At 35.7% G+C, this 13726-nt stretch overlaps 2 protein-coding genes and 1 pseudogene across 2 annotated transcripts in view; 2 read left to right on the top strand and 1 right to left on the bottom strand.

The window, feature by feature from the left end:
• LOC141336255 (deoxynucleoside triphosphate triphosphohydrolase SAMHD1-like) overlaps nt 1–13726 on the top strand; it is a 187713-nt pseudogene that overhangs the window by 63178 nt on the left and 110809 nt on the right.
• On the bottom strand, nt 1727–8851 carry LOC141336098 (protein NLRC3-like). Its single transcript, XM_073841605.1, has 5 exons — nt 6970–8851; nt 6659–6832; nt 3761–3934; nt 3501–3547; nt 1727–2983 (listed from the first exon to the last, which is right to left on the bottom strand). The coding sequence occupies exons 1-5, from the start codon at nt 8748–8750 to the stop codon at nt 2457–2459; spliced, it is 2703 nt and encodes a 900-aa protein (XP_073697706.1). The 5' UTR covers nt 8751–8851; the 3' UTR covers nt 1727–2456.
• Nucleotides 12953–13726, top strand: part of LOC141336212 (GTPase IMAP family member 9-like) — a 9429-nt gene continuing 8655 nt past the window's right edge. Inside the window, exon 1 of the mRNA XM_073841762.1 lies at nt 12953–13046. Within this exon, the coding sequence (XP_073697863.1) occupies nt 13028–13046 (19 nt within the window). The 5' untranslated portion in view covers nt 12953–13027. The remainder of the gene's footprint in view (nt 13047–13726) is intronic.

The raw sequence follows: 13726 nt of genomic DNA, 5'->3' as shown, positions 1-13726 counted from the left end.
AAACCCCCCTGCACTCCCCACAATCACCATCATAGACAGCAATGTGGCTGCAGTGGAGACATTCAAGTTCCTTGGGTCCATTATTTCCCAGGACCTGGTATGAAAACTGGTACAAAGTGGGACAATCCCATTGAAAAAAAAAAACTGTCACACACGTGCAGGAGTGAGGATCCAGAGGTAGACTCGATGGCAGGAGTGCAAAAATAACTAGGATTCATTAACTAAACAAAGAACATAAAGCCAGGAGCAGAACAACATGTAGAAGCATTAATACCAGACAAGGAGAAACAGGAACAATGGACTATTTAAATATACTCAAAGGGGAGTGGTCACTAAACAAGACAGGCATTCACAATCCAGGATAAGAGGGGAAAGTCCAAATGAAAACACTGAACCAAAGAGGTAGACAAAGGAATAAACCAAATCATTGGGAACACAGGGGGGGAAACACTAGGAAAACACTACAAAAACAATCCTGACACCAACAAAGGTTGTACTTTCTTTACCCAGACGATTTGTTTATTAAACAGTCAAATTAAGATCCACGATTGATATGGAGCAGTGCATCCTATTTTCTCTGATCATCCTTGAGATGTTCCTATAACTAGATTGGTTATAGACGCACCTGTGGTAAAATCATTTGAATGGACATGATTTGGGAAGGCACACACCTGTCTATATAAGGTTCCTCAGTTAAACAATGCATGTCAGAGCACAAACCAAGCCATGAAATCCAAGGAATTGCTTGTAGATCTCCAAGACATTGTATCAGGGCACAAATCTGGGGAAGGGTATAGAAAAAAAATTCTGCAGCCTTGAAGGTTTACAGAAGCATGCAGTCTATGTTACCCTTAATTACTCTTATCCTTAATAGAAAAAGTTTGAAACAAGCAGGACTCTTTGTAGAGCTGGCCTTCTGGCAAAACTGAGCAAGTGATGGAGAAGGGCCTTGTGGTGACCAAGACCCTGATGATCACTCTTGTTGAGCTCAATACATGTAGATGGGAGACTCCTAAAGAAAGACAACCATCACTGTAACACTACACCAGGCTGAGCTTTTATCCATCATCCAGCTCAGTTCAGTTCAGATAGTATACAATATCGCTGCTTTACAGTAGAATTAAATTTAGCTACCATCAATACATTGTATTCCAACTATTCTTCTTGAACCTTGTGCCATGAAGTTGGTCCTTGTTCTCTCTCTAGCTCTCCAACAGAGGTCTGCTTGCACCACAAAGACTCTTGCACTACACAGACTGTTGCATTTCACCTCAGACTACATTTCAGTTTACCCTAGAATACCTTTTGTCCAGCCCTGTCAGATGATGTTTGCTGTAGATCAACCCTTGCCTATATCCTGGATATCCTCTTTTGTCTTGCCTTGTTTACCACTGTTTGTCGGTATCTACCAATGCCTGTATTTGACCATGTTTTGTTTAATAAAGATGGATCCGCACTTCACTGTCTCAACTAGTCACTCGGTTGCAGCCGTATTTTTATTTTTTTTTAATAATTAAACATGTATGTTACATATTTATGGTAAGCAATCTTTATTAAATCACAAGCTGACCATGTTAGGACAAGACAGAACAATCAGTGAATAAAACAAAGAATGAACTAATAAATAGTTAGAAACACACAAGAATATAAACACAAAAAACCAAAAACAAACACAGTAGAGTAGAACTCATGTACCACTTCAGACAGGAACAGACAAACAACGACGTAGTAAAAAGAAAAGTCTTTAATAATCCAACAGGGAACACAGGGTGGTAACAATAATGTCCAACAAAGCATGAGGGTAAACACACACATTAAATAGACTGATTAACAAACACAGGTGCAGGGAACAAGGGAGAAACCAAAACACAGAGCAGCAGGGGAAATGACGGGAGAAACCAACTCAAGAGTCCAGGGGTGTGATAACTCAAATATAACATGAACAGAAACAAATCATCATAGCAGTGTCTTAACAGAAACAACCATATCTTGCAATGACATTTAGTGTATTAATGTTAATTGGTATTAGCACAGTCTAAGCCTTCCTAGTGATGCCATTGTAAAACTATATAAATAAATGCTAACCAAAACACAAACCACACAATGTTACCCATGTTTTATTTAAAACTAATACAGGATTTGTTTTTCTTATTAAATGATTGGAGATAGTATTCGAATTGTACAATGTATAATAGTAGCAGAACGAGGCACAATGCAGTTGGTGAAGACCAATGTGACAGCGACAAATTAGTTGTTTTTCTAACTATAACATGGATGATTCAAATATGCGATAACAAATAACATAGTACATTTCATAAAATAATGTATAAGTTCAAACTTTGCAAAAACAAAAATGAATGATATAAATAAAGATTTTTTTTCTCCCTTTAAAACTAGGATCATGTTTTGAGCATATTTAGCTGTTTATATGACAGATGTCTATTGAGTTTTGCGTTCTACTGCAACAACACAGGGGAGTCTGGATAAGCCTTAAATCCAGCATAGAGGGGTTCAGTGAATGTGGTGTTGAATGTGTGTAAGTGTGTGAGTGTGTGTGTGTCAGAGACACTGTAGAAGGACAGTGTGCCGGCCGACCAGTCCAGATACACTCCTACTCTACGAGACGATGAAGGGGCAGTTATATCTGTTTCCTTTAGATTGTGACAAGCAGAATAACTTCTGCTAGAGCAATACAGTTTCCAGGACATTTCACTGTATCCAAACCAACAGTCTTCACTCAGCCCTTTCCTCCTGATTCCCTTATAAGCTACTGAAATATCAGCTCCCCTCCCACTCCATTCAACCTCCCAGTAACAGCGTCCAATCAAACTCTCTCTACACAGGACCTGCTCAAAGCCATCAAATCTGTCTGGATGATCAGGATATGACTGATGATCTTCCACTCGTGTCACCTTCTTGTTGTCCTCGGACAGGATGAGATTAGCATGTGCTGTGTTTGGATCCAGTGTGAGATTACATGCATCTGAACACAAGAGAGAAGAAAACAGTTAACTTTAACAATACAATACTCCCCCCTTGTTTTTCGACTTAAAAGGAACAAATTGGTCCCATCTCTGACCTCCTGCTGAAAAACTGTGCTAATTAGCAATTCCAGGTGATTGGAACAAAATACTGGTGAGGACTTTTACTTTCTGAACCTGGACTTTTCACCTCTGCCCAGATGTGTTCTTGGTCTTTATTTGCAGATGAATTTGAATTGTCACATTTTATGCATCCACAATTGAAATACAATTTGAAATTCATTTTGAAAATAGTCTGGGATATCTTTCCATATGTTTTTGTTGTTGTTTGTTTGTTTGGAGTAGACATAGTTACACATACAGTACTTATTTTGGACACTTTTTATGATTAGTAATTATGTAAATATTTTAATAAACACTTAAAATCTGCATTTTTTAAATAAAAAGAAATCTTTGCATAATGATCCAGATGACAACAACAATGTGAGGGTGTGTATGTGTGTTTGTTTTAAAACATACATTTTCGCAGTCCTAGTGAAATCCTGGTCTCTCCTCCATGGTCCATACTAAAGTAACACAAACATACCAAATTACAGTGACATGCAGTATCTACTGTAAACTAGTTTTGTACTGTAACTTAATAACGCTCTTCAAATTTTAACATTTCAAAATCTTAACATGCAATACTGTAAGTAATATCGGGCATACCTACTGAATTTCTAATGAGACAAACAAACAAAACAAAAAAGAAAGAAAAGAAAACACTAGATTTTTCATACTTGAGTATCTCCAGATTATAGTTTGGATCCTTCAGTTTGTGTTTGAGCAGCTGTTCTCCTGATTCTCCAGGGTGATTGTAGCTCAGATCCAGCTCTCTCAGGTGTGAGGGGTTTGAACTCAGAGCTGAAGACAAATAACAGCAGCCTTCCTCTGTCACCATACAACCAGACAACCTACAGATGAAAATGATCAGTGTTAGTATGCTTTTATCAACTCCTTCCTTCTCAAAATACTCATATGCAGACATGTATATGATGGCATTTTAATGATGAACTGACTTTAACTGAAATTGAGTTATACTGTTGTCCTTTTACATTATTGACACACTATTTTCCTATTCAATTAAGTTAATTTAATTGTGTAAGGCTGCCATGACACACTCTGTATTGTTAAAAGCACTACATAAACAATGGTGATGCAAACACCAAAAGGCTCATTATTTGGAAATTAATCAAATCAATTTAAAATTACATCAATTTGTAATATAATGTAAATTTGATTATATATTTGTTACATATCACTTGTTCTTGTGTGTTCTAAAGACTCTTATTTTGATTTTTTTTTTCATGGACGTATTGGCTGCGTACAAAATTGCATACTTCCGCACTATAGCCCTTCATCACACTTCTGTGTTTGAAAAGTGGAAGGATTAGATCAAGAACTACTCCTTAAAAAACAACTTCATTTACCTCCTCTCATTTTTCTTCATTAAGTACCTTAATTTTTTTTCTGTTTTCTTTCTATGAGAAAAACACATCAAAAAAGTTTTCTTAACATTAATTGTAAGTTTAGTTTCTAGATATCTTTTCCATTTGTCATTTAAAAGTGCAGCAAACTTAGCTGATGGCTTAGCAGATGTATATATTACTGTAGCATCTGTGTAGAGCTGACATTCTGTATTTTCAGTTGTTATTATTGCCACTGCCCCATACAAGCTGTAGCTATGTGCAAGAGAGAGAGAGAGAGAGAGAGAGAGAGAGAGAGAGCTCTAGGTGAGTTGTAAATAAGGGACCATGCGGGAAGTTTTTGTTTTGATCATAAGCTGTCTGATTTGAAAGTGACATTGCTCACTCTTTGCTACATTATTGACATGGACTCCATGACATATGTGACTGACTCAAGAACAGATTCAAATGGAATTTTCACTCCTCACACGAGAAGGATATCAAGAGACCAAGCATCCACGTAACAGCTGGCCATGCTTCATTTCATCTCTGAATGTCTTCAGGAAGCTAAGTTCTTTTTTATGCTCCCAGTTTATTAGAATCATGCTGTTGCTAAGGCTATCCGTGTGGCTTAGGTTTATGTAGTCGTTTCAGTGAAAAACTTGTGGTAAGTTTATGAGATCATGTGGCAGTGTGTCTTACTTATATGTTTTCATTGGCGACATGCTGTTGCTGCATCGTGTTGTGGTTTAACCTATTAGTCATTGATTCTATTGAAATGCTTGACTTGTAGGTACTGTTGTAGGTCTGTCCCAATAATCAATATATCGACTTCACACAACATATGTATATGACCTCAATCATTTTTGATGATGCAATATATTGCCAATATATTTTAAAAATACATAATAATAATAACAAACTGTTACCATGTTTTTCACATTCCACTTGTGCCTGTGTCTTCAACAGTTTCTTGTACATAACGTGGTATAGTCAAGAGGTGCTAGTTCAAACTTAATATACTTCCAAAAAAAATCTCTTATCAGGAAACATGGTGTTATCTTTCACTCTTATGCTGATTAAACTCTATATTTATTGACAACCCGATGAAATATTCCAATTTGCAAAACTATGCATTTTCCCCAGCTAAAATGGTTTTAAATCAGTAATTTCTATCTTTTGTTGTAGTGTGTCAGTAGGAAATATCTGTTTCCATTTCTAAACATTAATTTTGCCATTAATTGTAATAATCCTGTAAGATTTTTCTTTGTTGACAAAGAGTCTGACAACAGCCAGTGCTCCACACAGAAATCTGATCTCATCATCATCCAGTCTGTCTGGAAGGGCATGAAGAAACAGAACAAACTGGGACAGATTAAATCCAGAAGAACTGTGGCAATGTCTCCAAGGTGCTTCAAGACCTTCCTGCCTGTCGGCCTGCAAAGCTACAGTAATGTTACAAGTTTTAGGAAAAATGCTGTAAAATGAGGATGCTGTCAAAAAGTAATGTCATAAATAGATTTATTAAGTAACTTCTAATAACTAAATTAAATCAACATTTGTTGTGACCATTTGTGTTTAAAGCACCCTAGGTACACTTGCACATAGTTTTTCAGGTAGTTTTGTAGATAGGTCTCTTGAAGCATCTTGGAAATGTTGCCACAGTTCTTCTGGATTTAGTCTGTCTCAGTTTGTTCTGTTTCTTCATGTGATTCCTGACAGACTGGATGATGATGAGATCAGATCCCTGTGTGGAGCACTGGCTGTTGTCAGACTCCTTGTGCAAACAAAAATCTCACTGGAGTATTACAATTAATGGCAAAATGAATATTTGGAAATGTTAAATTTGGAACTGATATTTCCTACTGACACACTACAGCAAAAGATATAAATTACTGACTTTAACAACCATTTTTAGCTGGTGAAAATTCTAGTGAGCTAAAACTTTTGCACAGTAATGTAGTTGTGTTTAGAACATTGGAGCATGCTTGTTCCAAAGTCTATCTGGTGGTTATTTAGATATGTTGCATAAGCTTTCAGGTATTAGCCTAGAACAGAACTATTCTGCCAATCCAAACTGAATGCTAATTGTCAGTCATCTTTGACAATAGTGGTCCTGACAGAAATAGGCATCCAAAACAATTAAAAAGCTCCAAACAAACAAAAAGTAAAAGGACATATAATGCAAATTAATGTTTTACAAATATTAGAAAACTTTTCTTCACTTCTTACCTCAGTATCTCCAGCTGACAGTTTGGACTCTTCAGTCCTTTAGAGAGTACCTTCACTCCTGAATCCTGTAGGTCATTGTTACTCAGATCCAGCTCTCTCAGAACAGAATTTGAAGACTGTAGAGCTGATAACACAATTGCACAATGCTGACCAGTGAGATTACAGCCAGCAAAGCTAAGAGAGAGTAAAAGTCATGATAGTTAATTGTTATTACCTTATTTCTTCAATTGGATGCTATTAGATATGAATGATATCAGCTTTAATCTAGAAGACATTCAGCTGAAATAATTAAGACATCATTAAACACTCACAGAGCTTTTCTGCAGTTGCTCACAGCTGGTATCAGTCTCATTCTCCCCTCATCCGATGTGTTGTATTTCTTGAGGTCCAACTCATCCAGCACCTCCTCTGACATCTGAAGCATGTAGGCAATTGTTGAGCAGTGAGCAGGAGAGAGTTTCTTTGAGAGTTCGTCTGATTTCACAAACTTCTGAATCTCTCTGGACAGAGTCTGGTCTTTCACTTCCAGCAGACAGAGGAATAGATTGATAGATCTTTCAGTGGAGAGTTCATGTCCATCCTTGATCTTGTCTTTAATGTACTGTGTGGTTCTCCTGATGCTCTCTGAGCTGTTCTCTGTGTGTGTCAGTAGGTGCTGTAAGAGTCTCTGATTGGACTCAAGTGAGACGCCCAGCAGGAACCGCAGGAATAAATCCAGCTGTCCAGTCTCACTCTCAAGGGCTTTATCTACTGCACCTTCCAGTAAACTATTAATTAAATCAAAAAACTTGGATGTGACAGATGTCTGTCTGTTGTAATAGTAAAACACATAGAAAGCAGCAAGAAACTCCTGAACACTCAGATGAATGAAGCTGTAAACTTTCTTCTGATAAATCATAGATTCTTCTTTAAAGATCTCAGTGCAAATCCTAGAATACACTGAGGCATCAGTGACATCTATGCCACTCTCAATCAGGTCCTCCTCATAGAACATTATATTGCCTTTCTTCAGCTGTTTAAAAGCCATTTCAGCAAGTTTCACAATAACTTCTCTGTTGGACTGCAGGAGTTTCTCTGGATCTCTCTCTTCATACTTCTGGTTCCTCATGTTGATCTGAATCAGCAGAAAGTGGATGTACATTTCAGTCAGAGTTTGAGGGATTTCTGCACTCAGATCTTCGTCCAGGAGCTTTTGAAACACAGTGGATGAGATCCAGCAGAAGACAGGGATGTGGCACATGATGTGGAGGCTTCTTGCTCTTCTGATGTGTGAGATGATTCTGCTGGCTTGATGCTGGTCCCTGATTCTCTTCTTGAAATATTCCTCCTTCTGAGGCTCATTGAATCCCTGAATTTCTGTCAGACGGTTGATGTATTTGGAGGGAATCTGATTGGCTGCTGCTGGTCTGGAGGTGATCCAGATGAGAGCAGAGGGAAGCAGTTCTCCTTTCATGAGGTTTGACATCAACACACCCACTGATGAAGACTCAGTCACATCACAAACTTTCTGATCATCTGAAAACATCAGTGTGATTCTGCTTTCATCCAGACCATCAAAGATGAACATAACTTTACACTCCTCATAAATATTTGAGTCCAGATTTTGCAGTTCAGGATGAAAGTCCAGCAGAAGTCTGTGAAGACTGTACTGATGATCTCGGATCAAGTTCAGCTCTCGGAATGGAAGCACAAACATGAAATCTACATCTTGATTTGTTTTTCCCTCTGCCCAGTCCAGAATGAACTTATGCACAGAGACGGTTTTTCCAATTCCAGCGATGCCTTTAGTAAGAACAGTCTTGAGTTGGTCTTTCTCCTCATATCCTGGTTCAGGTGAGGCTTTAAAAATGTCATTGCAGTAGATTGGAGTGTCTTGAGAGTGTTTTGTTTTGTCTGTTTTCTCCATCTGTAAAACCTCATGTTCTTCATTCACTCCTTCACTCTCTCTCTCTATGATGTAGAGCTGTGTGTAGATCCTGTTCAGGAGGGTTTGATTCTCTTGAATTTGTATTCCCTCAAATAATCTCTCGTACTTGCTCTTCATGCTGGTTTTGTGCTGGTCTTTGACCCTCAGTAGGTCTAAAGTCTCCATTGTTGGTTTCTGCAGCAATGATTCAGTTCTTTCCTGCCTGATGTAACTCTGATGAAGGGATGCAGAGAATGGCACAGATCTGATCACTTTTTCTATCTCCCCCCTGCTGAAATTTAAAAAAAAGGGGTGGCATCAAGTTTCATTTCGCTTTAATACAAACTTGATTTACATTTATCAATTCATCAACAAGACACTTTTATCCAGCTTAAGCGTTGTACTAGAATTATTATGAAATGTAAATAAAATATTAATAATAATGAATTGATGGATAATATTTTAGAGGGACAATAACAGTGAAAGTTCTTGAAAGTGATTCTGTGTGATGAAACATTGCTCATACACTGACCACAGGCTTCTGTAATTCACTGTAAGTCACTTTGGCAGATATTTAGTCCAATTTTAGCAAAGATAAAACCCTTTGTCCTTATTTTGTCTTTGTTAATAAAAATAAGAACAAAAATACACAGATTACAAATAAACAAAACACATACAAAACAAACCGTGCCTTATTTTTTATGTACAGTAGGTGAATTTAGCAGAAGCATTCAAGAATTTGAATTAACAAATGTAAAATGTGAACCACTGTATATATCATTAGTACATTAATTGTAAAGCAACTGTATTACATTTCTTAAGTCAAGAGAGTAAGTTATTTTCCCCCTTATTCTTAATTTTATTAACATTTAAAAAAGTTAATCTGTCAATTCTGTCACAGTGTTTTGTTTTACACCCTAATTAACTCACTGTCAATTTGATCATTTCTGTTATTAAATTCACTGTTTGGTTACCCACATTCTTTAAAATATCTTATTTTGTGTTTAGCACAAGATAGAAATTAAAACAGGTTTGGGACAACATGTAAGCGAATAAATAATGACCGAATTATAACTTTTGGGAAAACTATCCCTTTATGACAAGCAGCAGTACGTTTTAGTATTGTCCATTTAAGAGCTGCATCCATTTTTCTCTAAATTATTTACTTTCACTTTAGACAAGCAACTGTGTTTATATGTAAACCTTCCTTAATGAGTGTTTTGACAGTATTAGCGCAATCAGAACAGATACATAACTAAGTTCAGTGCTTCAAGTGTAGGTGCACTGAAAACGCGGAAGTCAGGACAGCATGCAAATAAACCGGAAAATGCAAATCTACTGCTAAGTTAACACTGATGTGAATATGTCCCGTGAGACGGAGGTGGCAGGACTGCAGCTGACAGAATAGCATGAATCACGACACTACGATAAAAGCAGAATCGTGGAGACATTTTTTATCGTCCACGATCAAAAATCTTCATATCGCACACCCCTACAATATAAGAAAATATATAGTGATCAATGTACCTTTAAGCTAAAGTTCATTGTAAGACAAGCACATCATCTATTTTTGGCTGTACTGTACCACTGGTCCATTCAGTTCATAACATTGGTCTATACTGAAAATCGGTAGGAGAAATCAGAGCTGCAAGTTCTGCACATTTGCTTCATTTTCCTCCACCTCTGCTTCCAGTTTAGGCTATCTGTTGCTGTTGCCACTACCTCATTATTCAGTAACATCAGCTTTAATGATGCAGTCAAGACAGCAACAGGGAAGTGTGAGGAAATTAATGTCTAAGCAGTGTTTAAGGAGTAGATGCTGCTAAGAACCACAAAGAGATAATTTGGTAATGAAGCAGCTGATGAGCCAGAGCCCAATTTAAGACTGATGTTTTAATCGTAGACTATATTTTGGTCCCCCTCAGACTGTGGTAGCCTGTCTGCAGCATGTGCAAAAAAGGGTTTTTAATACGAAATAAATTAACATCAACATTTTCTTGTTTACAAAGTGATGTCTGGTTTAACAATGTTTTGTGAATGTTCTTAATAATGTCTGTTTTTTTGTTTTGTTTTGTTTGTTTTGGCTTGATTTGTTTTGTTTTTTGCATTTTTGTATTACAGGATTGTTTGAAAGGACTGTGAATGATTGCCACTGCTAAGAAGCCTCTTAGCTGTGTTTATGATCAATCTGCATTACAATGACTGTAAAATATATATTTTAGGTATGGAAATGAAATTTTTTGAGTTTAATATTATGTAACCCCCACACCCCTGTCCCGCCCTGTTTGCATCCATCCCCCACTATCCTCATTTTTGGAAAACTGAAATATGGTCAACCTAAAGTATAAGCATTAATCATGAGGTTGGCAAACAGCTATCCCATTAGGGCTATGCAATATCAAAATTATTAAAATATCACACATGTGCACATCAAAATACACTACAGCTCGCAATATTTGAGGCCATGAACAAACGACAAGGAGAAAATCACTCACTGCTCTTGCCTAAATAGCTTTTGTAGCTTAAATAGGAGTTAGCGCATAATGAATTCAGAGTAAGACTAAGCAGTGTTTTCTTTTCATTTTCATTATCCAGTTCTGATGTTGCTAAAATTATCACACTAATGTTAAAAAAGTAATGCAACAGTAATACTATTAATGTAATGCTATGGCATAGCCCTATGTCCCATGATAACATGAAAAATTACTTTGCAAGCAAAATGCAAAACGGGTAAGAATTTCGGCCCTGAGAACAATAAGAATTTATTTGATGGCATAATTCACTTACCTCAGTAAAATTAATGTTCATTTGTACGATTTTGTAGCATTGTTTCAGCGTTTAGCTTTAAAAATAGGCTACTGTTTACGTAATGCTGTGCTAATTTGAATGCATTATACATCACTAGTGTTTTGTAGTGTTGCTGTATGTTTGTTAAGATGTCAAAATATAATCCAAGTTTGAAATCTCATTTAAGGAAGACCAAACACTGCAAATCCTTTAATAAATACATAAATGAAGAAAAGGTTACTTGCTTACCACTTGCTTTCAGTCGTGTGAATACCTTGGGTTGGGTTTTCGACTTGAAATGGCGTCGCTTATTTTCCTCTTCTTTCACTTTCGTTATTAAATCAGTTTATATGAAGGACAACCACACTCCCTCTAGTGGTTTAGAGCAGCATCACATTCTCAGAGAAGAACAGTGAAAAAGCTAAATGTTAATATTCACCACTCCATTGCATGATAAACTTACTAACACTACAAGGCAAAGTCTCAGTATACTAATTTGAAAGGTTTAAATTTAATTTTGATTTTAGTCTGGTCTTTTTAAAGAATGATGCTAGTTATCATCTTTGGTGGTTGAAAAATTATCTAATATTTTGTTTGTTTGATTTCATGTGTACACAATTTTCACAAATGCTTTTTATTACTCACATTTGTAAACAGTGTTTGTCAGCCAGAAACACATCCAGAGGACATTTACAGTAACAAGTCCTTTAAATATTGGATATGAATAGAGGTTTGTTTATTAATTGATTAATTTGGGAGAATACAGTAAGATGACAATGTTTGTTCTGAAGACAATTCCTGTAATGGAGGTATATTGCAAGTCACAACTGTAAGGATTGTCATTGCCGTAAACAAGGTATGAAATTAACTTTGAATATAATTTTTATTTAAATTAATATTTAAATTAAAGTGGAATTATTCATTTGCACAATTAACAGAAATTAGCAGCTTTTACTTACTATTAAAATCAAAGAAGTGGTGTTGATAGTTAATTGTTTTAGTTGACATATTCTATGATAAATTTTAACAGATTTTTATTCTTATAATAAAATAATGGAAAATTAGGTCATGAATATTGTCTCAAAAGTCATAGAAATTTATTGACAAAAAAGTTTATAAACCCTGACACTAGGTGGGGATGTTCGACACACTATTAAGCTGCAATATAATTGCAATATGGAAGACAAGTATTACAGCAAATACAAAAAAATATATATAACAAATGTATGGCTATATTCTAGAAATGAAATCCAAACACACACACACACACACACACACTATCTGCACATGCTTGCAAGCAATTTTCAGATTCACTCATAATTCGTATCAAACTGTAGTTGAACATAATCAAGTTTAAAACATCACCTGTTTTTCTTATAAATCCTCTACAGAAGTTTTTAGAATATTTTAAATGCACTAACATATTTAACCATTTTGAAGTAAATTATTATTATTTAAGAACATATCAATAATGACATTATCTCTGAAAGTAAAATTGAAACTTTTGCAGCTGCATGTGACCATATATGCAAAAAAAGGGGGGAGTTAACCTGTGCATTTGCTGTCTGTCAGTCCTTTCATTTGTTATTCTTCCAGATCAAGAAAGAGAGCGGTGAGCACTGCAATTAAATGTGTTCATTGAACATTTAAAACAGAAAAAGAAGATTTCTAGAAAAATGGAACCAATAATTACAGGTCAGTAAAAGTCAGTTATAATTTATCTGAAAAAAGAATATATATATATATATATATATATATATATATATATATATATAGAGAGAGAGAGAGAGAGAGAGAGAGAGAGAGAGAGAGAGAGAGAGAGAGAGAGAGAGAGACAGACTGTAAAAAATTGTTAAATGGATTAAAAATATATGGGGGCTACGTGACACTCAACCATTTGAGAAATTGCTAAGTTATTTATGTTTTAAAGGAAATGTAATATCAGCACAAGTTGAAGTGATGTGTGTGTGTGTATATATATATATATATATATATATATATATATATATATATATAATGTGAATTAAAGGTTGTTTCCTGGTCTGAGACAGTCAAAGACTACCTAGATATGGCACAGGTCTGTGCTTCAGCAAACGTCTATGGGACTTTTCACCACTTTTATAATCGTGTAATCTTATAATTAATTAAAATTTTCAATTGGCTTTTTTTGTGTGATTAATCATGTTTAATCACTCACTTCTCATTAAAGTAAGCATGTATCATTTATTTTGTTTAACACATTCATTTTGTCAGTATTTGCTATATCCAGTAAAGTAAACCAATAGATTAAAGGGTGATTCTCACAATTTTCTGCAGGCTTATTTAAAGACACATTTAGATGTATTTTCAAAAAAGTTATATAAGAATTTAATATG

Source organism: Garra rufa, chromosome 6 (genome assembly GCF_049309525.1).
Source record: "Garra rufa chromosome 6, GarRuf1.0, whole genome shotgun sequence".
NCBI classification, from domain to species: domain Eukaryota; kingdom Metazoa; phylum Chordata; class Actinopteri; order Cypriniformes; family Cyprinidae; genus Garra; species Garra rufa.
The sequence above is the reverse complement of the archived record's forward strand: the minus strand, read 5'-3'. Positions and strand labels throughout refer to the sequence as shown.